This window comes from Macrosteles quadrilineatus, unplaced genomic scaffold (genome assembly GCF_028750875.1).
Source record: "Macrosteles quadrilineatus isolate MER2022 unplaced genomic scaffold, UCM_ALF_1.0 Scaffold_9__3_contigs__length_116548681, whole genome shotgun sequence".
In the NCBI taxonomy this organism is placed as follows: Eukaryota; Metazoa; Arthropoda; class Insecta; order Hemiptera; family Cicadellidae; genus Macrosteles; species Macrosteles quadrilineatus.
In genome coordinates, this window is record NW_026542602.1 from 99205332 (window position 1) to 99230694 (window position 25363).

General features: G+C 35.8%; 2 protein-coding genes across 8 annotated transcripts in view; one reads left to right on the forward strand and one right to left on the reverse strand.

Annotated features, from left to right (window-relative positions):
• Window positions 1–12916: 12916 nt before the first annotated feature.
• LOC129004300 (uncharacterized) lies at window positions 12917–18571 on the forward strand. Its single transcript, XM_054432831.1, has 6 exons — window positions 12917–13030; window positions 13669–13848; window positions 14871–14981; window positions 15739–15891; window positions 17325–17487; window positions 18252–18571. The coding sequence occupies exons 1-6, from the start codon at window positions 12968–12970 to the stop codon at window positions 18359–18361; spliced, it is 780 nt and encodes a 259-aa protein (XP_054288806.1). The 5' UTR covers window positions 12917–12967; the 3' UTR covers window positions 18362–18571.
• A 1706-nt stretch (window positions 18572–20277) lies between these two features.
• LOC129002515 (axotactin-like) overlaps window positions 20278–25363 on the reverse strand; it is a 64696-nt gene continuing 59610 nt past the window's right edge. For 3 of the 7 annotated variants that reach the window (XM_054430379.1, XM_054430382.1, XM_054430378.1), the window contains 4 exons: window positions 24959–25026; window positions 24263–24505; window positions 23049–23127; window positions 20278–20657 (listed from right to left, as the gene is read on the reverse strand). In XM_054430379.1, coding sequence (XP_054286354.1) covers window positions 20464–20657; window positions 23049–23127; window positions 24263–24505; window positions 24959–25026 — 584 coding nt within the window. In that variant the 3' untranslated portion in view covers window positions 20278–20463. Of the gene's footprint in view, window positions 20658–21728; window positions 21766–23048; window positions 23128–23549; window positions 23622–24262; window positions 24506–24958; window positions 25027–25363 lie in introns of all 7 variants that reach the window. The other 4 variants (XM_054430383.1, XM_054430384.1, XR_008491584.1 and 1 more) reach the window with 4 other exon arrangements.

The following is a 25363-nucleotide window of genomic DNA, read 5'->3' on the forward strand; positions in this document are numbered from 1 at the left end:
AGAAACATACTGATCCGCTCAGTTCCACCCCGGCTGTGGACAACGTCTGGTCTTGTGATTTATTAAACGTCATGGCAAAGCAAACTGTGACGGAGAACTGTAGCCGCTTGAACACGTTACTGGTATATGCTAGGAATTAATGGAATTATTAGGATAAATTACAATTCACCAGTACCACAACCAGTGAGAATCTCTGCTTCAACAATGTATCACTGTAGACTGTGAATACAAAGACGCTTTCCATTACACAATTTGGCTGGATGTAAGTTTCTTAGCAGCATCATTGCTCCAACTTTCAGGGTGAGTTCATAGGCAGGCAAACTGGGTGCTGATACTAAGTCAAGAAACTCTGCCGGGTAGTTTACAGCATCGTCTTCTCTCAGGATGGTGTTCACTGATATATGTATGTTCTTTAATGTGGAAGAGAGCCATCGCCTAAATGTTTATCTGCGTTGCTTGCTCGTTTTTAGGTGTCAGAAGTGCACAATCACAGAGCCAGGCAATATCCGTAGGTAGTTCATGAATTTATATTTTCTAATGATCTATCTCCAACCTTCATTAGAATCTCTGGGAATTCCTCAGCTCCATGTTGATCAATGTAAACAGCTCTCATATTTAATGTGAGCGAGAGGCGATCTATGGTTGGCCACAAAGTGGATCGCTTCAGAGACACATTGATCAACCATTTATGTTAAATTAATTACAAGTAGTGAGAGTTTTGATTTATTTTTCATACTATGTTTTGAATGTACATTATTACAAACCATAAGAAGAGGCCTGGCAAATGTTTTTGAGAGGAAGATGAAACATTTTTTGTTGTTGTAAATTCAATGACGGTGCCCACCGCTGCAGGCGAGGAGCGCAGGAACCATATGCGACCAGCAGACTAAGCAGAGACGCTGCAGCGGTGTGCGCCGTAACTACACGGCAAACCTAGCAGTGGATGCCAGAACTTATGCTAACCGCAGCACAGCTGACGGTCTATATTTATTCTATTTGTCTATGTTGTTACAGACGGACAGAAATTAGGATAGGTAACACACGTTTCGCCTTTTCTACGTATGAAATGAAAAAAAAAATAACTGTAACATTTATGATTCTACACAATCATAGACAAATAGAATAAATATAGACTGTTTGGTCGTGGTTGTTTGTGTATATCAAATGAAATACGACCAAATAAGTAAAAGAAAAGTAGTTTAATAAGAGAGTTAAATTTTGTGTACATTCCTGTAGAAAACAAAAATCAGACTAAATCAAATCATAATCGGTTGCTATGACAACGTCATCAGCTGACGCTACACCAGCCCCCCACGGAGAAAAGGAATCTATACATCATTCTGAAAAGTAACCCGTGGTCGGATTTGTCTTCCAGAACGAGTTTGATAACATGGTGGTAGTTTTGAGGTTTCCTCTGCTTGTCCAGTCGGCACCAAACGTTTCGTGGGCTCAGGAATAGGATTTTCATCTGCAATAATATAGGCTGGCTTGACCCTGTCCAAAGATACCTTAACTTCTTGGCCTCTTACAATGATGGTATTTGTCTTTTTGTCACGGCATATGACCTTGTAAGGACCAGAATATGGAGCCTGTAAAGATTTTCTTAAGCTGTCTTGTCGGAGGAATACAAAGTCACAAGTGCTTAGGTTCTTGAACACAAACGACCCTGGTTTAATGTGGCGTGATGCGGGTGTAGGTCTTAGTCGATTCATATGCTTACGCAGCCCTGATACCAATCCTTGTGGCTCGTTGCTCTCGTGGGAAGGTACTACGAAAAACTCTCCCGGAAGACATACACCAAGAACGTACACCGGAAGACGTCTGGTTCTCCGTACACCAGTTCAGCTGATGAAGCAGTGATGTCCTCCTTGAAAGCAGATCTTATTCCGAGAAGGACAAAGGGCAGTACTTCGGTCCAGTCTGATTTGCTGTGAGCCATTATAGCAGCTTTCAACTGGCGGTGGAGTCTTTCAATCATACCGTTGGCTTGTGGATGCCAGTTGGTAGGGAACTGGAGCTTTATGCCCAACTGTCGCGCTAGGTCTTTAAACAAAGTCGATGTGAACTGGGATCCACGATCACATGTCAACTTTTGTGGGCATCCAAATCGAGCTATCCAAGTAGAGACAAACGCTCGAGTAACAGATTCGGCAGTTATTTGATCAATAGGACAAATTTCAGGCCAACAAGTAAATCTATCTATGATAGTTAGACAGTACCTAGAAGATTTTGATAAGGGAAGTGGGCCAATCAGGTCAATGTGTACATGAGAAAAACGTTCTGTAGGTGTATGAAAATCACCAAGAGGGGTAGAAACATGTCTAGTTATCTTAGATCTTTGGCATGAGAGGCAAGATTGAGTCCATTTGTGGCAATCCTTACGAATGGAAGGCCAGACAAAACGATCGCAGATAAGTTTTGTTGTGGCACGTATTCCAGGATGACTCAGCTTGTGGAACTGGTCGAAAACTCTACGTCGCAGTTCTGATGGCCCAAAGGGTCTAGGAGTTCCTGTTGAGGTGTCACAGATAAGGCTCAATTGGGTTCCAGGAATTGGAACTTTCTCCAATCTAAGAGACGTAGTACTTTCTGAAATGAGATTTTGAAGTTCTTCGTCTGACTCTTGCGACTTGGCTAAGGATTCATGATCTAAAACAGTTGAAATGGCTTCAACACGTGACAAAGCATCAGCAACTATATTTTGTGAGCCACTGATGTGCTTTATGTCTGTTGAAAACTCAGAGATAAATGAAAGTTGGCGTAACTGAGCTGGAGGCAACTTGTCACGGCGCTGTTGAAAGGCATAAATAAGTGGTTTATGATCTGTAAATATAGTGTAAGAAGTTGTTTCCAAGAGATGACGGAAATGCTGCACAGCTTCATAAATAGCGAGGAGTTCTCTGTAGTATGCAGGCCAGATGCACTGTTTGGATGATAGTTTCTTAAAGAAAAAACCTAGAGGTTGCCAAGAGTCATTGACAAACTGTTGGAGGCAAGCACCAATACTTACTCCAGAGGCGTCTGTAAAGAGACCAAGAGGAGCATCAGGTTTAGTATGAAACAATAGTGTTGCTGATGATAAGCTAGCCTTGCATGCTTGGAAAGCTTCTTCTGTCTCTGAAGTCCAGGGCACAGGGAGGGAACCTTTTGAATCAGCGTCACTAAGTAGGGAGTGCAGAGGTGCTTGAAATTCAGCGGCCTTAGTCAGAAACCTACGATAAAAGTTCATAATTCCCAAGAATCTGCTAAGACCACGCATTGTCTGAGGTAACTGGTAGTCTTGTAGAGTAGTGACTCTCTCCTGATGTGGACGTGTCCCAGCAGATGAGACTAAATAACCTAGAAATTTAACTTCTGGTACACCAATTACACATTTAGATGCATTTACAACTACTCCATAGTCAGAAAGTCGTTCAAACAACATTCTTAGGAGTTCTTTATGTATTTCTTCAGACTGGGAAAATACTAAAATGTCGTAAATATATGCATAACAAAAGTCAAGGCCGTGAATAACTTCATCTATGAATCTTTGAAATGTTTGACCCGCGTTGCGTAAGCCAAAAGTCATGAATGGAAATTCAAACAACCCAAATGGAGTGGTGATTGCTGTTTTTTGGATGTCATCTTCGTGGACGGGAATTTGGTGGTAAGCCTTGGTCAAATCAATGGCAGAGAAATGTGTACAGCCTGCTAAATTGAACGAGAAATCCTGAATATGTAGTACAGGGTATCTGTCAGGAACAGTACGAGCATTTAAAGCGCGGTGTGGTGAACAGGAGGACCAGGTGTAACATTTATATGATGAACTGTTTTATGTTTCACAGCACAAGGTAAGCCTGGAGGACGAATAATATCAGGGAATTCAGAAAAAACTTCTGCCAATGGCGAGGAGAAAGATATAACTTTCATACTACTTGATTGTTGTTAGAAACTATTCCCTCGGCATTCAATCCCGTTTTCTTGTCAACCAAACATTTCATCTTGCAATCGGGTAATAAGTGATAGTGTGAAAGGAAGTCTGAACCTAATATAGGTATTGAAACATCCGCTACCACTAGACTCCAAGGGAAATTACGTCTAAGGCCTAAACTAAGGGTGAGAGGCATGGTACCATAAGTCTTTATTTCACTGTTATTGGCAGCACTTAGTGAATAGATAGTAGGAAAACGTTTATATTTGATAAGGCGTTTAGGAAAACACGACTTATCAGACCCGGTGTCGATAAGGAACCTAGTTCGTGAATTTCTGTCCATCACAAAGAGGCGGCCGCCAGCATTTGAACAATCTGTTGCGGCCTCTACGGATTATTTCTGAGGTTTCCCTGAAAAGAGCATGGAGAAAGACATTTGGTAGCATTGTTTTTGAATTTTCTATGGTACCAGCACCAGTTCTTAGAGGGATTAGGCTCGTTTCCTGATCTACCACGAGACTGGGAACGACCCCTAGGTCTCACCTGTGTATCTCGTACTCTGGTTTCTGATAATGCTTGAACTTGTTTAGAGAGGGATTCTATTGCATTTAATAAAGAAGCGTTACCTGAAGAGACTTCACAAATACCAGGTGTTGAAGGAATGTCAGCCACTTCCATGATCTTATCAGCCAGTTCTGCCAGTTTGTCCAAGGAGAGCTCAAGTTGCGTAGTCAATATGGCTTGTGAATGAGGAGGGAGTCGTCTGAGCCATAGTTGACGAAGCATGTTGTCTTGAAGGGGAGTCGAGCCCGCAAGAGACCTAAGATGCCTCAAAAACTGGGAAGGCTTGCGGTCTCCAAGGTCCTCTTCACTCAGCAGCCGCCGCACACGTTGCTCTTCGGATGCAGAGAGGCGTTCAATCAGTTTCTTTTTTAGATGTCCGTATTTGTCGTCTTGAGGAGGGTTTGTTATGATGTCTTCGACTTCAGCAGCAATTCCTGTGTCCAATTGCGAGACCACGTAGTGAAACTTGGTGTCGTCGTTGATAATTCCAGATATAAGAAATTGCGAGTCAACTTGACAGAACCACGGCTACTCTGTTGACCGACTAGTTTTGAGTAGTGCTGGGTTGTCCAATCCGATGACGCAGATCTTCAATAGCAGTTCTAAGTTCGGCGAGTTGAGTCTGCAGGTCTTCTAAAGACATCGTTCATTGGAGGAAACACAAAAGATTTTAACTCTTCAAAGAAAATAAGTCTTTAGATAACGGTTGTAGTCGGGGTCACCATTTTGGTCGTGGTTGTTTGTGTATATCAAATGAAATACGACCAAATAAGTAAAAGAAAAGTAGTTTAATAAGAGAGTTAAATTTTGTGTACATTCCTGTAGAAAACAAAAATCAGACTAAATCAAATCATAATCGGTTGCTATGACAACTTCATCAGCTGACGCTACAACTGTTAGCAGTGCTGCGGGTAGCATATGTTCCGGCGCACACCGCTAGGAGTGCCGTGTAGTTACGGTGCACACCGCTGCAGCCTCTGCTTGTAGCATACGGCAAATAGCTTACGACGCCTACACGCAGTGTGCGCCGTAACTACACGGCACTCCTAGCGGCACATCGGGGAACCTTCCTTTGACAGTCTATATTTATTCTATTTGTCTATGAGGCAATGTACAGGCAGGGGAGCGAGCTGGCGTAGTGGTTAGAGCGTGGGACTTTAGTCCATGAGGTCCCGGGTTCGATCCCTGCCAAGTAACAAATGGATTTTATCTAAGTGATAATGCCGCAACCCCTAGGTCTAGCCAAAAGTAATGTGAAAAACATTTCCAGACTCGTGCCTAGCGTCCTAGGACAAAAAAAATTTACATACAAAACTCTAATTTTATTTATATAGATAAAAACTTCAAGCAACACAAAAAGATTAAAAGGAATATAACATTTTGAAGAATCAAATGAGAATGAAGATGTAGGAACTCATTTGGAATCAGTGAATGCGCACCGTTCTATTATTTCAGTTTCTGGTATTAATAACCAATTAGTCTACACTAAACTTGATTTAGGTTCAAAAGTTACAGACATTCCTTTGAATGGTATTCAAACGGATCATTAAAATCTGTCAGTGTACTTAGGAATGCAGATCATCAAGTAGATGTAGAGGTATGTTTGTAGTAGACATATTGTGGGAAATACGGTAAAAGAAAAAGTGTGCAGCCTCAGGTTTAAATTAGCTTCTACTGGGATTCCTGCTATTTAATAATAACCTTGAAACCTTGAAAAAACCTAATGGGAATGCAGTACTAAATTCCATTACCTTAAAATATGCGTTAATCAGCTATCAATCTTAACACTGGTCTGGGTTCTAGAACTATGCACCTTATGAACTACATACCCTTCAGTTATTATTAGTTATAAGTTATTGTGCATAGTCATAGAGAAGTACCGGTAAGGTACAGAGCAAACTTGCTTATGGGATGACAGCACGCATTCAGCGTATGTTGTGCCAGACATATACTTGTGATGAGCAAGGAAGATCCCGAGTGGTTTAGCCAGTGCCGGATTTAGGGTACTTGCGGCCCTAGGCCAAATTACTTGAGCGGCCCTCCCCCTGTGGTGAAAATTCCTTGCGATAGCGGAAGTAATAGTGACTATCTCCTATACATCAAGGGGACATCATCATCGACACCCGTGATCCTGGATGAAATCGTGGACATCTCTCCTAAACCAAGTCAAAGCCATCATAACTATGATGGCTTAGTGATCATAACCATCCGGGACCGCAGTAAAATCGTGAACATCTCCCGCGGGCCACAATCACGGGGACATCATCATCGAAACTTGCGATCGCGGCAAAGTCGTGTTAAAAACCTCTCCCGTAGACTGCGATCATGAGGACTTCATCATTGACACCCCCAGCCACGGCGAAATCGTTAACATCTCCCGTGGGCCGCAATCACGGGGATGCATCGTCAACACTCGCGGCCGTGGTGAAATCATGAACATCTGCCGCGGACCGCAATGACGGGGACATCATCATCGACACTTGTGACCGCGGCGATATCGTGAAAATCTCCCGCACACGGGCCGCAATCACGGGGACATCATCATTGACAGACAACTCGATACAGCATCTAATTCGTGAACGTCACCCGCGGCCGCGGCTAATTCATGAACGTCTCCCGCGGGCCGCAATCACGGGACATCATCACAGGCACCCGAGGCCGCGGCAAAATCGTGAACATCTCCCTCGGTCCACGGAGACATCATTATGGTCACCTGTGATGGCGGCAAACTGGTGGTTTAAAATAAATTATTTTTTAAAAATTTTATCTCAAAAAATGTTTTTCCCAATCCTCTGCGGCCCCCTCTTGCTTGCGGCCCTAGGCCGCGGCCTAATCGGCCTAGTGGTAAATCCGGCACTGGGTTTAGCACTGTGTGGAAATTCCTATCGCACAGGGCACAGGGTCTTTCTCCACTGTGAGCATTGTAGTAAAAGTAGGCCGGGGTTGATTTTTCCCTAGATATTAGTGACTAGTGCTAGACACCACTAAGTGTAACTTTGAATGTTTCCTCTGTAACTTACTTCTCTCTGGCATAGTTTAGAATCTTTTTATTTGAAATCTTAAAATAGTGTGCTGCTGTTAATTAATGATTCCTACCGTATTTGCCTTGTTTTTAACAAAGCATAACTAGGAGAGCAGCTTATTGAAAACAATAGCATCTATTATGTACCCATCAACTAAGAGAGAAATGATATCTACTGAACTTCAGTACAGTACTTGCACTGACATTTAATATAGTATATATAAATAGTAAGTATTTGCCAGTAAGTAGCACACCTGTGAGAGCCCCTTTCAACTAAGTACGGTACTTCTTTAGTAAAATATTTGCAACAGTCATTTTCTCCTCTAATACAAGGTCACAGCATTTCCATGCTACAGCCATAGATAAAACATACTCCCTGAGTAGATTTCTCATCCTTATGGAACAGCTCTGAAGCCAATTTTATTGTTAGTTCTGTCCATATGGTGGAAGGACAAAACATAGGTGTGCTATTCCAGTCATATTCTGATTTCCTTTTAGATGATTTTATTTTATTTTGATGTTCGGTCAAATTAATTGAGAAATAAAATAGTTGCAATAATACTAAGGTCTGCTATTCTGTGTTTGTGTAATTTTGCGTCGTGATGAAAAGTATCGTTCATAACTAGTACCGAAAGTTATCATCCTGCACTTGCTCCATTATTCCAGTCCTCGGCTTCCCCTTGTACGTGAAAATAGCTGTCACATACTCGGCTTCACCTCGCACATGAAATTGGGGTTCCCTGTGTTTGGCTTCGCCTCACACAAAAAGTTGAGCGTGCACCGGAAAATGCCACTTTCCGTCCTAGTAATGAAATATACTATTGCAATCTGGGTAACGTCAGAGTATGACGGGAATAGCACACCTACGTTTTTCCTTCCACCTTCTGGTGCACTGTATAGAGGTTGTGCTTTGTTTCATTTAAAACCTTGTTTTACCAAATAAAAACAATCTAATCATAAAAAATTACTATTTCTCTAGTTAAATAACCAAACAGTAAAGCACAAATCAGGAATTTAACCCAAAAATGAACTAGACACAAAAAAAGAGCTTCAAACTTTACAATGGGATGAGAAATCTATTTGTGTTGGTTAGTCAACGCTACAGCTGATCCATATAAATTGAATTACTAATTCAGTATACAAAATAATTAATCAAAGATCAAACATACGAAATATTGTTGTTTATTTGTATTTCCTCTTTCCCTGCCTCTTACTAGTTAATTGTACCATGGATTGGATGCAAGTTGACAAACTGCTGTTGACATTATTAATTTTGTAAACACTCTTGTGAGATATTTCAGACACAAATTACATAAAAGGTATGCTTGTGTGTGAATCTTTGTTTAAGCTGCCCTGTCCAAAGGATTTATATATGACTCTATTGTGAATTTGAAAATATGATGCTTCAAGAAGAATTAGAGTTGAAAATAGACAGTCTATTAGCGAAATGTCGGACCGAAGTTGAAATTACTAAAACAGCAGAACAAGGCGCCATGTTTAGAAAAGGACCTTTTCAAATCAGCATCAGCCTAGCAACAAAAATGAAAACTTACCAGGATGACCTTTCAAACTGCAGAAGAAATCCTTATGATGTATTGTTGAACGTGTGTACGGACAATGGTTGGGGAGTTCCTGTTTTTAGAACTGTTGACTACACGGTTGGAATAGGATTTTTGTTCAGTGTCATCGTCAATGATCATGAGTTAGTGTCCAAACGGAGAGACAAGCGACCCCTTGTTGCAGCAGACCTGGCAGCAGCTAACTTCCTGAGATATCTAGGATTGTGGGTGAATGAAAAGAACCTCAACTTGACTTTTGATTGGGAACAAATCACCTGCGATGATGAAAATTCCAGTAGTCAAAACATGGAAGCTAAGAATATATACGGGTATTTGTATTTTATGGGCTTTCAAGTTGTCAAGTCAGAAACTACTAGTGATGAAACGACTTCAAAAAGTGTAATCAGTCTTAGAGCTAATATACATTTACAATTAGGCAAGTTGATCTACACACTTTTAACTAGTCGAGGAGAAAAATCCTGTTGGCTTACTGATATAGATATTGCTTTTTACAAGCGAATCTTTGGGGATTTAAAATCTGATGCTTCGTACATCTTGAATAACGAATCCTGGAAATCAGATAAAGTGTGTTCCTGCAAAAATAAACGATCCAAAATATGTTTTATTCATGAAGAATATTTCTTTTACTTTTTATTGAAGGACTACTTCTATGTTGATGAATATGGGCCAGTTGATTGTGCGGTTTTAGAACAGTTGAAAAAGATTAAACAAGAAGAGGAAGAAAAAGTGAAAACAGATTTAGAAATGGAATTGAAAGAAACTAAGCCAGAACTTGATTCAGAGTCTGTGTTAAGAGAGTTTAAAGAAATAAAAAAAGAAAAAGAGGATGAAGTAAAAAGAGAAACAGAAGATGTGAAACCTTTAACTGTTGAGAATTCTTTTGAGGGGTCAAAAAACGTAAAAAAAGAGAAGGAAGATGATGATACCCAAACTACTCATGAAACCAAAGTAATGTTCAAGCAAGAAATTTTTAGTGAGAATGAAAGATATCAAATTTCACATGTTAGAAAAATTCCTACAAGTCCAACATTTGATGTAACAGAAACCCCTCTAAATCTTAGGCATGATCTAAAATCCAAAATCTTTGGGGAAACTAAGGCGGACAATAATGTAGATGAAGTTGGTGTTAATTTTGAACTATCTTTTGATACAAAAACAGGCGTCAGTAATATAAAGACATGTGCAGGACGTTATATTACCATTGCTGACTTAAATCTTCCTCGTATTCCACTTGTAAATGCCCGTAAAAGAACATCTTGCAACAACATCACAACTGTTGTAACCTCACAACGCAAGAAGAGGAAGTAAAAGACACTTAGGAGAACTAAGTTGGACTGTAAAATAAGAAAACAATTTTTCTTAAAATAAGCTAGGACAACAGATTTGTTTTGTTGAAACATATAGGTATCTACTAAAGACATATTGTTTATATTCACTGACTTAACATGTAGACTCAACTGGATCTTAACTGGAACAGTACTTAAGTATTGCCGTACAAATTATTTACGTCCCTGAAAAAATGTTCTGTTCTGTTTAGAGTGTTATATTGTTTTCATGTAAAATCTAGAAGTCTTAAGTGTTTATGTTTGAGATTCAATTAAAAAGGGATGCTACTGTATGTTGTTTATTTTTTCCCCACTTCCTTATATTTTGTAAATTACCCTATCCTGACTACCCACTCCACCACTGCAAATACCTCATTTTATTCTCATTAGAAAGAAAACTCATTTTTGAACATTTAATGATGTACCAGAATATTATAAAAACAGTTTACTATGGAAAAGAATAAATTTTACTATAGTTTATTAATAATTATTTGCTTAGAAACAGAGATTATACCCATTTCCAGTCACATTATACAGCTTGTTAATAAAATATGAATACCATTTTTTTAAATTCCATACAAAAATGTTGAATACGGTAATTTAATATTTGCTTCAAAACTTTACCAACCTACTAGTAATACATTTTTTTAAAAGCTGTTATTAGTGGCCTCTTTTATATTTACCCTTCCATTCAGGGCCCTGGCCTGTGCATGAAACCTTCAATATCCAATAGTCAATGATAAAACGTATCCAGCGTAGTAGGGGGTACAGTAGCTACGCTACCACAGACGGAACGAGAGTGAAATTTACGGATAAAAGTTAAAGGTGAGCATCAGTATTGAACCCACGACATGGCCATGGATTTGAAGGCTGTCGTTCATCCGTATTATTTGGTACGAAATGAAAACATCTTAAAGCACACTTTACATTTTTACAAGACGAAAACGTAACTTGAAATAATTTTTCAACTGTCCTTACCGGACCGCAAGTAACTATTTTGGATAACTATGAAAGTAGTTGTTTGCAAGCTCTAATTTAGAGCGAGGGAAAAACGATCAGCTGATTTTACCTTGCTCTAAATTTACTTTCCTTCGCACTCAATTAACTCTCCATTTACCCACTAGTGTTAGGCTAGTGTTTTGTTACAGTTAATTTTAATGATTTAAGTCAGCTGTTTTCATTGTTGCACAATCTAAATGTATGCAGAAACAAGCATTAGTTTTGTTTTGCTGTGTTTTAGCGTAATGCAACTTTAAAATTGCTTAAAATATGTTTAACATTCCATAACGATTCGATGAAAAAAGCTTCAGAGATAACTAAAAACCTTATGACAGAGAAATTACGAGAGGAATACAGTTTTATGAACTGGTACCGGTACAACTGACAAAGTGTTTAACCAAATAAAGTAAGGGACAAAGTATTAATTATTAGTAAGGCTCATACCCGTGTCGTTAATACTATTTACGCAAGCTGCGTACACTACTTTACATACAACAGTATTTTAATTACTAAAAATCACTACTCATAACTTCTTAGAGAGGTGATGTTTTAGTTTATAACAGCTGATTAGTTGAAGTTCGAATAATTACAATTTTATTTCTTCTCTCTCAATTCTTGAAACTCATAGGTCCGTTACCCGCGTTGTTATGAGTAAAACTACGCTGTTATGTGAAACTTTTCAATTCTAAGAACTGAAAACTTTAAAAAAACTTAACGGCTACGGTACTTTAAAAAAAACGGTCGTAGGTAAAATATTTTTCTAAAAATGTATAATCATAACACCAAAGGCTTTACGTTGTGATGTCGATTTTCACTGATAAAGAGTGGTCTAATAGAATTTAAATATTACTGATTTGATTACTGTATTTGTGTATATATATTCGTGATGAAAATAAGTATTGTTCATAACTCGTACCAAAAGTTGTTTTTCCGGTACTTGATCTATTGTAAATTTTGAAGCTCGTTTTTCATGTCTAGTTTATGTCTGGTGATAGTCATCGCTATAGTGTCAACGAAATTTTGTTTATTTTAGTTTAGGGTAATTTCATGATTTGTGCTTTAGCCTACTGTTTGGTTCTATAAGTAGGGGACGAATTATTGTTTATGATAAGATTTACCGCTGGCGGTCGCACTAAATGTCTACAGAAATTCATTACGGGAATTCTTTTACTGTAGTAGTATAACAAGGGGACGAATTGTTATATGATTAGATTGTTTTATTTAGCTAAATGAGATTTTAAACTACTGAAATAATAAGAAACATGTAAACAAAACATGACCTCTATAGTGCACGGGACAGAACTAACAATAAAATTGACTTCAGCATAATGATGAGAAATCTACCAAGGGAGTAATGTTTTATCTATGCTACAATTAAATGATAGATAACTGTCTGCTAATTTTGATTAAAACAATTAAAATCATGTGCCTGAAACCACTCTTGAGGTCAATACCAACAGCTGGTTGCCATGACACCAAGTAAACACCCACCATCCCTCTCAGATATAAAAGACAACTGGCTTGATAATATTTTATCATCCTTAGATTAAATCTCAACTATAAAGTTATGGAACTACCCTCATATTCACTTCTAGACATTTTGAATGAAAACCTAAAGAAGACTGGAAGGGTAAGTACCTGTCCGATAGGTTAGTTTTATGGTAAAAAATAACTTACCAAGAATAGAGATTGCTCATAAATTAAATTGGTAATATTGACTATAAAGTAAAGTATTAGGCTTACTTATTTTACATTTAGGGAATTTTCGGTTACTCTATCTATATCTTTGTACGGGTTTCAATATATTTTGATGTCACTAGAATATAATGTGTAGTTATGTTTGCACAAAAAAACCAAAAAGACAGGTTTAGGAGAAAGGCACAAGAAGCCCTGAAAATTTGATCGTTTCAAATAATGACAATGTAGTAAAGAGTTTTTTTGTTTTTCTTCTGTCCGGGAACCTTCACATCCGAGGACGATATCTAGCCCAAAACTATTTACTCATTACTTAAGGCTAGGTCTGGAGCTAGAGGGTTGCAGCATTATCGCTTGTATAAAATCCATTGGTGATTGACGAACTCGAAGCCGGTACCTCTGGGACCGAAGCCTGGCGCTCGTCCACTAGACCAGATTTCCCTGTTAGTGAAAGCATAAATCTTTCATAAGCTTATGTTTCAAACTTTAATAAACATCTAAACATCTTCATTCAATAAGTAGAATAATATGTACCTTGCTGTTTAATAAGTCAAGTACTTATTTTAAATACAGAAAAGTTACCTACATCGGGTTGTCTACGTTTTTGACTACAACAAGTTGAACATCGATGGCAAAGAGATAAACATGGAGGAAGAAATGAGAAACTTAATGACTGGATTGAACGAAGCAGATGGCGAACCAGTGACAGGACTCTTGTTGTTGTACGACAAATACGGAGTCAACATGCTCGAGGTATTTTACGATTGGCTTAGATTAGATTTATGACGGGGATACGAGACACCAAGGTGAATATGAGTGATGAGTGGACTAAAATCAGCTGGTTCTTAGCCAGTACCATTCATTAAAAGCCTCATCAAGGTCAGCTGAGTCCATAGGTTTCGAGGCATAAAAAGTTTCAGACTCTTCTCAGGATTGAACTGACAATCTTCTGACTTCTAGGTCTCTATTAATACATAGATCATTCAGCCGTATAGTAACATAATGGTTCTTGATTTAGTCTTGTTTTGTAAATCATGTTCCCAGTTCAACTACTATTTGTTTCTTTCCGGTTTCGCTCATTCAGGAGGTGAATAATTATTGTCATGTAGTACAGTACTATTAGTAACAGTATTCCTCTTGAATATGAAAATGTTAAAGTTACCTCATTTTTATTATAATACTTATTATCTTCTTAAAGGCAAGGGTTTAAAGAGTATGTGCAAAAATATGCAAGATTTGCATAAAGAAGATGGTCTGTTTGAGTTTGATCCTGAGGAAATTCATAGTACCAGTAGTCTTTTTGTTGTTGAAAACTGGGCCCAGCTGTTTTTAACTATCAGGTTTCCAATAATTAATTGGTCCTGGTTAAAGAAGTCAGTAACATGGTTTCACAAGGCAATTTGTGTTTGGGTCAAAATACACATTTGTTTGCATGGGTCAAAATACACATTGGAGCATTTGCATATCTTAAGTAAAATTGAAATATTTTAAAGATAAAGATAATTCACTTGTTTCAATTATGATTATTTTAGAAGTTGAGATTTTGATGCAACTGGGTTTGTTTTAACCCAAATATGAGTGAAGGATGTATTAGATGCATTGTGCATGTGTTATTGACTGGTACCAGGCAGTTTGAATAAAGTATATTGATTATTGGCTATAAAACTTCCAGTTGTGATTTAAGAACTTGAATGTAGACCTATCCGGATCAAAAATTGCAAGATTTTTATTGACAAAAATAACTTCTTGTACACAAATGTGGTACTCTTTTTCAGGGTTCCGAGGAGAGTATTTTCCGCCATTTTCAAGAGATGGTGGACTCGCATGTTATTGGTCAATGTGTACCAAGAATCAAGATCTTACTTTTTGTCACTCATATTGCACAGGTGAGTTTTTTTTGTGTGTAACATTTTTTTGGAAAGAAAATTCTTTGCGTTTGCAGTGTAGACAGGTTTGGGTTTGACATCTAGTAATTAGGAAAAAGGAGCCAAAATGCCCAAAATTGAATAAAAAAAAAAAACATTTTTACTGAGGGAATCTTAAGACCTCAGTCATTTCTTATATTTAGCCTCTAAAAGCAGAATATATTTGAAGTATCTTTTCCCCCTAAGCAAGATCAGGCACTATCTCTGATCTTTACTTTATCAATTTTGCTCCATTCATTCCTCTATGGTTTAAATTATATTGTTATATACTGTAGCTGAAATAAATCGTAAACATGTGTGTGATCTTTAAATATTAGATTTATTTTCAATTGTTATATGTGATGCTTCATGTAAAGAAAGAAAGTACCATGATGATGGTTCCTCCATCGTAGAATAACCAACACAAGTGGACTTCTCATCCCATTGTAAATTTGGAAGCTTTATGTCCGATCCGATGACACTGATCGGTGATCGCTAGTGTTGACGAAATTTTGTTACTTTTATTTTAGGGTTGATTAGATTTCATGATTTAATCTTTACCGTTTGGTTGTACATAACACAGTCAAAAAGTTCCTGGAAATTCCACATGAAATTCTACAGAAATTCATTCCGGGCTGAATGGATTGCCTGATAGCAGGTAGGTCTACCTTTTTTAATATTATTTGGCAACTAACTTAGTAGGCTAAAATCAACAATGAAGTCTTATTTGTTTTCACAGAGGATTCTCTCGTATTGGTCAATTTTTAAAGCACAACCACAAACCCTGCTGGAACGTCTCGACGTTTCCAATGTGGAGGAAACCAGTCGTAGAATCAAGATGATTGTAGTCAAACTTTACAATCTGTGGAACCACCTGCGATTCCATACTATGGTAAGGTCAACCAGGACATATCACAATAATACAATTTGAATTTTATTTTATAAATACTGTAATGAGTAACTTCCTGATAGTTCAAAATTGGGCCGAGCTGTTATTAATAATTGGGCTTGTAATCAATTATCCTGGCTAATGAAACAAGCTTAGTCAGTAACAAATAAGCTATACAGATCATCTCACTTCACTATAACAGTATACTCATCTTGCATCCATATTCAACTTACACACAAAACTGCCAACTGTCTCAAAGAATTCATGATTGATAAATAAATATAACGATAACACATTTATGACTACAGCTTCATCATCAAAACCTAAAAAGTTCAGTCCAATGAGATTTTCACAGATTTTTGATGACATGGTCGTTTTATTTTGCTCTGAAGCGTTGTTTAGCCTTTAATTTTGATTTGAAATATATATTCTTTGAGAATCCTTCTGTAAGGAGAAATCTCTAATAATTATTAGTGTTAAATGGTGAGAACGTGTAGGTTATTGAATACACAGAGGAGTTGTCTGGGTTGTTATAGTGCTCAACTTCAAATCTGGTGGTTGCTGGTTTGACTCCAACCAAATTTTCTAAACCCAGATGCCATTTGTAACATTAACGTACAAAACAAACACCCAACAATGATGCTATCTAACAAAGAGGTTGACATTAGATAGTAACGAGACCAAGGTTTAGACCGTTCCCTTAAAAAAAAATTGCGATGGCATATACACATAATAAACAGTATCAGCAATCTGACACATACTTTCTCCCATTAGCTTGTCAACAACCTTTATCATGGGTAAGCGGTGGGAGTTTACCTATGATTTATAGGCAAAATCACTAAAGATGCAATAAGTTTTGAACTGCAGTTTTTACAGCAATGGTGGGTTGCACCTTATTGTTTAGAATTATAAGACAATGACATACTAATTTTAATCAAAACCAGCATTTTTTTTAAATAAGTTTTTCTGTTATTTTATGGGGTTTTTATGGGAAAATAACATAAGTTACAATAACTTTTGAACTGTGTAATTTTTACAGCAATGGGAGTTAATTAAAAACATTAAAAAAATGCCTGGAGATACCACAAAATAAGTAACTACATACCAGATTTCATCAAAATAGCTGACTACAGGTGTGGTCTGTAGCTTTGTACACATCCACACATACAGACACAGAGAGAGAGAGAGAGAGACAAACCACTTCATAAACCACTTTTTCGGGTCCAGGGGGGCCCAAAACGGATATATCCACTCTGAACTCAAACTTGAAAATGTTGACGAAAACAATACTTTTCCATATACTATGGTATAGGGGGAGAAAGTAAAAAGTAAAAAACAAATGTGCAAAATGCCTTTCTTGTTGAAGTAGACAGAAAATGCAGCCTGAGACAGTACAACAGAAATTGTAACTAATTGTAATTGTAAATCTGTTCCAGGGAGCGATGAGGCAGATGACTATGGACCACTTGACTGACCGAATGACTACGAACCTTCCGGAGACAGCTCGGCTGGAGTTTGTCCTGAGCACTCCGGCACTCAAGGATCTGCGGATGTTTGTAGAGACGCATCGAACTGTGCAACAACCCCGGATGTACCAGGGTAAGCCCATCAGTTGATTCCTCAGACGAATGCTTGGTCGGTGTGATTGTTCATTCCTCCCAGTCGTAACAATTTAGTACTATCAAGGTGGCACCTGAACCACAAAGGATTTTGTGAACCAATCAGCATAAACATGTGTTTTTTAAATTAAATTAAATCATCCAGATTTTACCATTTGTGGAGATGCTACAATGGTGTATTTTATGTGAGTGAAGGATGAATGTAGAATGGAGTGGAACACATTTTGAACAGATTTTTGAATAGAATCTTGTGGAACATTACCAAGAAAATCTAGAATGAAAACTTCCAATTATTTGAAAGTTTTATATCAGTTTATTATGACAATCTTTTTATTGTCATTGCATTAAGAAAAACATTCCTTTAATCTAGCTGTGCTCTCCACTAACTTTGAACCCAAACATTAGACTGCCCCACTTCATTTTATCATGAGGCAATCTTCACCCTTTCCTCAATACTTAAATCACCAGCCACAATAGTAGTGTTATTTTGAAGCCATATGACAGCTTCAATCAATTAACATATGGAACTACCAACAATGTCATGAAATTAGCTACAATCAGCTGACAATATGAGCTAAGGAAACCATATGGGGTTTTGGTGATAAACATTTTAAATTAGGTATACACTTTTCAGCCATGTACTAGTATCATGGCAAAACAACTTTTTACTATTTTCAGAATCACCTTTGAAAATGATTTAACAATAAGTTAAAGACTTTTTTTAATTTTTAACATTTGTTACAGAAACAGTATGGCCTCCTGCAAAAGAGTTTATACCTTTTACAATCTTCAAACCTGAAAATTATCGATTGAAAACTAGTACTGAATCAAGGACGACTTCAAAAGAGAATTAAACTTCGTTAACTTTGCTTTTTGGTTAATTAATAAGTTTGTAAAGATTTTCTGGGTATTCAAGAAAAAAAGATTGTCAAGCAACGTCCAATGTATGCATACTTTTTAAAACTAAAATTTAATAAAATAAAACTCAACTTAATTTTTACAGTATTTTTATATTCATAAAACCATAAAACACACGATTACTAGAAAAATACCGGTATGGATCATAAACATCAACAAATGACGTTTTTGGCCCGAAAATAAACATTATTTAACATTAGTTAAATGGAACTGCTAAATAGTTATTTGTGCAACTAGTGAGAAAAGTGAGCAATTGACTCACTCGAGAGAAATCCTTACTCACGAGCCGTAGGCGAGTGAGGAATGGTTTCTCGAGTGAGGCAATTGTACTTTGAACTCCAGTTGCACATTATACTTTTCCTACAGTTACCATAAAACAAATAAATTGGTGAAGAAACATAACCTATTTTTACACAGAAGTGAACTTTTAATATAACATTTAATGTGAAGTGACAAATACAACAGTACAACAGCTGACCAGCTGATTTACAGCCAGTGCTGCCAACGTATTTCGCGCGCATACGACGTTGCCTGCATGTTACACGCTCACTATTTCGTGCCTTCACGTTGCAAATCTGGAGTGAGACAAAGTAATTAGAGTGAGACAATGTTAACATTGTCTCACTGATGAGCGAATTGGCCACTTTGCTTTCTCAAATCAGTGAGAGAACATGTACATTGTTAGGTAACTGTAGGAAAACATATGTTCAATGTTATTAGTATAGGATTCAGGCCAACAACATTTTGTTTATGTTTATGATCCATACCGGGTATTTTTCTAGTAATCGTGATAAAACACATGGCATTGTATAATTGTCATTTAAGTCGCTTTGTACAAATTATAAGTAGGAAAATAAATTTTAAAGTTATAATAAATATTGTTTTATTATTGACGTTCTGACTTATTTGTTTATACAAATACATATTTGTCCACGGTTTATTTGGGCAATTAATTGTTTCACTGATGACTGGAAAATTCTATTAAGTAAAATACAGATACAATCTCAATTTCTCATGGAGATTCTAAGAAAATACTACAATATTTTAAAGTTCACAAAACAATAATTATTGTGTTTTATTGTTTTATTATACATTTTTACAAATTATTAAATTTTTTAAATATTTTTGACTTTTGGTGACTCAATATATTCATTACCGGTACTTGTATTCTATACTTAAAATTCTAGACTGTAAATTACACCAGAATAAACAATTATTTTTTGTAAAACAATAATACTACAAAAGAAACATTTGTCTAAAGACTTGGTTAAACAAATATTCCAAAAACCATCGAATCTTTTACTAACATTTTGTTAAAAGAAAACAGTTGGTATAAGAAAACAGTGGGTTTAGGGCAATGTTTGCTGAAAGTTACACAGAAACATGAGAAGAATAACCAACACCATGAACACATAGAAAACATTCACAAGTTCATCCTACAGATAAAAAGCCTAATCAAACTAAAGTTAATAATCATCATGGTTACTTTAATAAAGTATGAACTTAAGGAGGAATTTGAATACTTTATTTAGATCTATCTATCTATCTAATAGTCAATACAAATTTGCATCCTTCAAAAAATATTAATGGTGAAATTTGATTTTTGATCAAATCCAACATAGTTTCTTTTATTGGAAATAGTAATAAAAAATACACTATGTAAAAAATTAAATATTCAAGAAAAGTTTTTGTTTTTAGATTCTCCTTAAAATTTTAAAATCTCATTTTTATAAGGGGCAGTTTCAACAAAACAAAGATATTTTTTGATAAAGTTTAGGAACCTTGTTAAGATCAAATAGGGCACATATCATTATCATCTTAAAAATATAAAAAAAAGAAATGTTGTTGAGAATAAATTATTTATTTCTACCTAGATACAAAACTATTACAGAAACAAAGCATTACTTTTTATTTCAACACTACACCTAATAATACTTTTATTCTTACATCTAGATTAAATGACTACATATTTCAGGCACTCATTTTGTAAATGACACACAATGTTTCTTATATACAAGAGGAATCACAGAATTATCCTTCAATCTACAGAGACAATTGATTCTTTACTTTTACTGAGATGAACATTTGATTTATCCGGAGGAATTCTCGGACCGCCCAAATAACTGATTGGGTTTAGGAACATTCTTTGATCTGAAGAAAAATGAACTGGTGAAATTTTTGTTACTGGGAAGAGATTCTTCAAAGGTCGATATCTTGGTTTTATGTCTGGTTCTGTAAACAATCAATAAATGTATCAATAAATGTTAAGTTTTTTCATCCACCCAACATTACAAATTCTGGTACTGTAGTTTTAAAACTTCAAGTTTTTGTAGATTTAAAATATGATAAGCTATAACACGTGATTTTTGTGTGTTTTTTACACATTGGTTTTTATAAAGTTAAAAATATGATATTATTTTGAAATATACCTATATTTCTGTTTAATAATGCAGATATTTTTTTCCTTTGTCAATATCATTTCAACATGTCGACAAAAAGTAACCTCAACAAGTACATGCGAAGAAAATATTGATCAATTAAGCCTCAAAATTGAATTTAATAAAGTGTATATTGAATAGTATAAATGAACCTTAAACTTCATCACGGTGAACCAAATTTTACATATTTTATTCAACTTATTGTTTAGTTGAAAAAATATTTTTGCAAAAATTAGAAGATTTTCATCAAATAATTTTAACGTTAGTAATAGATATATTTTAATCCTACCTAGAAACCTAGATAATTTTTTTTGTAATTTTTTAGGAGAGAAAGTTTGCATTTACTGATGATGCATATTACTGTTATGATCATTATTGTCTTCCTTATCAGATTATGTAAATAATCCTAATACTAGAACAGAGTAAAAAAAACGCTAAATAAGATTTCATAGGAGACATTAAATAGAGCTTCACTTTGGAAACCAAGTACTGTACCAGTAAACCAAAGGCATAAGTTTCTACAAAATGAACTTCAAAATTTGAAACACTCAGCTTAACTACGCTTGACTGTAGTATGCGATAAGCTCAATCCTTTTAGAAAATCCCTGTGAAAGATTCTTAATCCTTGTGAAAATCTCAGTCCAATTTTCCAGTGATTTCTCTATTTTAAGATAAAAATTGTATTTATTATGTGGCAAATGATTTTTTTTTACACGGTGGATCATAAAACCAAATGCTAGCTAATTTCATTGGTCCACTTGGTGTTTTGATTATATAAATTTCTGATGAATTTCCAAACTGTCTTAGAAGAAACATTCTGTTAAGGATAGTAAAATTCAACGGAGGATTTCAGAAGTGTTCTTACCTTTTTCAGTGGAGTTTTCAGAAACCCGAGTCCCATCCTAGCACCAAACAAACATTGAGCTACTACTAAATACTCTGAGACCAACAAGTACTTGGACAGTCTGCAATTTAACTAGCTCAATAGGGAAGTTTTAGTTCAAAATATTAACAATTGCCATTTTACTGTGGCTGTGATGAACAATAAACAACTTCTATAGGATGTTCCACCAGCAAAAGATATAACATTGTAGTATTGTTTGGCCTTGAGATTTATGCAATAGCACCAATAAAATAGGTTACATTCTTTGTCATTGTCGATCAACTGTTCTTCACAGATTGTTTTTGAGGTTTATTGTTTAATTTTAAAATATTCAAACCAGATTTGTGGGAGGTGTAAACCCAACCGTTAACATCCTTACTCAATCCTGCTTAACGAAAGGTTACAAACCTTGTTATGTTTACTTTCAACATTGTTTGTTTGAACGGCCACGTCACACTAGTTTCAATTGTTATTTGATGTTAAATGTATCTTTTAGTCAACGTTAATAGTTTTTTATTAAATTTTATTTGTCACAAAATATTTATCAGCCAGAATTTTATCCTTTGAAATTTTAAATTAAGCGATCTGTGAAAAGCAGTGTATCGAATGTGACAAGGTATAACCTATTTTATTGTGAGTAAAGTACAATAGTTATTTGTGCAACTAGTGAGAAAAGTGAGCAATTGACTCACTCGAGAGAAATCCTTACTCACGAGCCGTAGGCAAGTGAGGAATGGTTTCTCGAGTGAGGCAATTGTACTTTGAACTCGAGTTGCACATTATACTTTTCCTACAGTTACCATAAAACAAATAAATTGGTGAAGAAACATAACCTATTTTTACACAGAAGTTAACTTTTAATATAACATTTAATGTGAAGTGACAAATACAACAGTACAACAGCTGACCAGCTGATTTACAGCCAGTGCTGCCAACGTATTTCGCGCGCATACGACAATGCCTGCATGTTACGCGCTCACTATTTCGTGCCTTCATGTTGCAAATCTGGAGTGAGACAAAGCAATTAGAGTGAGACAATGTTAACATTGTCTCACTGATGAGCGAATTGGCCACTTTGCTTTCTCAAATCAGTGAGAGAACATGTACATTGTTAGGTAACTGTAGGAAAAAAAAATTCTGTGGACAATAATATGAAGTATTAAGCTAAAAAAAATCTAGCTAATTTTAACAACAGATCTGCCCAAGAACTTTGAGTCTTTAGTGTTTCTAAATCTAATATTAGAAATTACACGTAGGCTAGTAACTACATTATGTAAATAGAACATCTAATTTGTTTCCCACCTTTAAAGTCGGATTCATCTACTTCTAGTATTGTAGGAAATTTATTATTATTCATTCCATTGGTTGGTACAGACACATCCTAAACACAAAAAAAGCAGAGGGGCGTTTAAAACAAAGCAAACACAAAAAGCAACACGAACAAAATATGTTTGGATTTCATGAATTTAGTAATGTTATGAATGTGTGTAGCCTATTTATTGGATGTGGTGAAACCATAAGCAAAAAGAGTTCTAAAACCAATACATTTAGAAAATACAATTATCACTTACACAGACAAAAGTAACGATTTACTGCATTTAGTGAACATGGTAATTCAGTGGTTGCATCTTCAGCAATGTTATTTTGGATGTCATAATAATATATTAATGTACTGAATTCAATTAACTGGGCAAATTAAAACATCCTAATGTAAAATTGCTTTAGAAAACTTTGTAATTGCCATTTATACATATCATTCTTTTAATTATTTTTGTCACGATTTAAAGTGTACGTTATAGATACCTGTCAAGCGTATGGTGTCGTAGTAAACTCGATACTTCCAAGTTCGTCAATAGAGTAAGGAAGTTTTTCTACCTGCAATTGACACAGAAAACCCAAATGATACCTCCACCAACACAAAACACATCATGCTACAGCTACCGTACACAAAACACAACATTCATGCATGCACACACAAATAATTTATTACAATTAGAACAAATGTAAGTTTGCAGGAGGACATAAGTAAAAATCTTTGACATTAGGATTAGGAATGTCTAAATGTAAAGTATTTCCCAAAAAAGAGAAAGGTTACATGTGGAATCACAAATATATAATTCCTAAATATGAGATGAATCAATAGTATACAAAAACAAACTCTTAGAACTTAAAATTACAGTAAAAGTAATTAATAACTTAGTTGATTATTTATTTTCACACAAAATCAAACAAAATATAGTACCCAGCTATATTGCACATCAGCCACTTGTTGATTTGATTGAGCACAATTTATTTGTTTTGTCCCTTATTTTCCTGTTATTTATCTAATTCTATGGCATTTTTTTGTCTGATTGTTTTTCTCAAATTTGTTTAACAAATAGAAAGGAGAGCACATTTTTGGAGGGGACGGGATCAGTCAAAATTGATTATATACTAAAAACATCAACACCCATTTAAATGTTGTTATCAAAATCTACTAACTCACTAAATGACCCCAATGGTGCTTTTCTCCTTACCGTATTTTCCAGTAATTTCTGTCCCAATCCATTCGCTATGGGTTTGGGGCTATCCATCACCTCTATGAACATAGGGTTCTTCAACTCTTTATCTTCTTCATCTTCATTTTCCTCATTTTCTACTTCCTTGTACTTTTCTTCTCCTTCTGATTCCTGCTCTTCCTCTTCGGGTATTGTATCTGGAGGAATGTCAACAGCTTTTTCTTCATTTGTTAAACTGTCGTCTGCCTCTTCTACATTTGTCTGTAAATTATAAATGCAGTATGAAACTAAATAGCTAACAGCACACAGACAAATTGTTAGGACCTTTAGAATGATACTGGATGATGGTGCCGGACGATTTGAAGCCAGATTAGGGGGGGGGGGGGGGGCCTTTACTGTAACAGCATTTTTACACTTGTGCCACTGAGGGAATAAAACCTTATTTATACCGTATACAATTTGCCAAAAAATCTTTCAATAAGGTTCTTTATCAGGCATAACATCTTAACATGTTCTGATCTTTCAAAGCCTATTTATTTAATTATTCAAATTATCACTGTAAGCCTCTTTAAATTATTTTAGACTCATTGTTGATGTTCTACCAGATTAATGGAAGCGCCCTAAACACTAGCTAAACATTATAATGATGTAAATAAAACGTATTAACTTAAATCCATTTAATGAAATGAAAACACAGATTTTCTCTTAACATACCTCTGGGGACGAGTGGTCAATCAGTTCTTGATTTTCTTCCTCATCCTCTTCTTCTGCTGACCTCTCCTCTAAAGTCAAAAGTTTGTGAAAATAAAAAGTACGTAACAATTGAGACTATACTAGAGGGGCCCGTGCACTAACTGCACATTTAAATTGGGTCAAAAACTTGTGTCCAAGGCATCAAAAATAATACAATACCATTTACCTTTGATTACTTCAATGATGAAAAACTAACATTCATGAAAACAAAACTTATAAAAATTAGTTTGTTCAAGACAGTTATTTTATAAACAACACTACTATTAAATTAGATAGGCAAGGCATTAAATTAGATTTGCAGATCTATACCTTAAAGAGTAATTTACCTAACTCAATCAGGTTATAACAATTGATAAATGTAGCCAT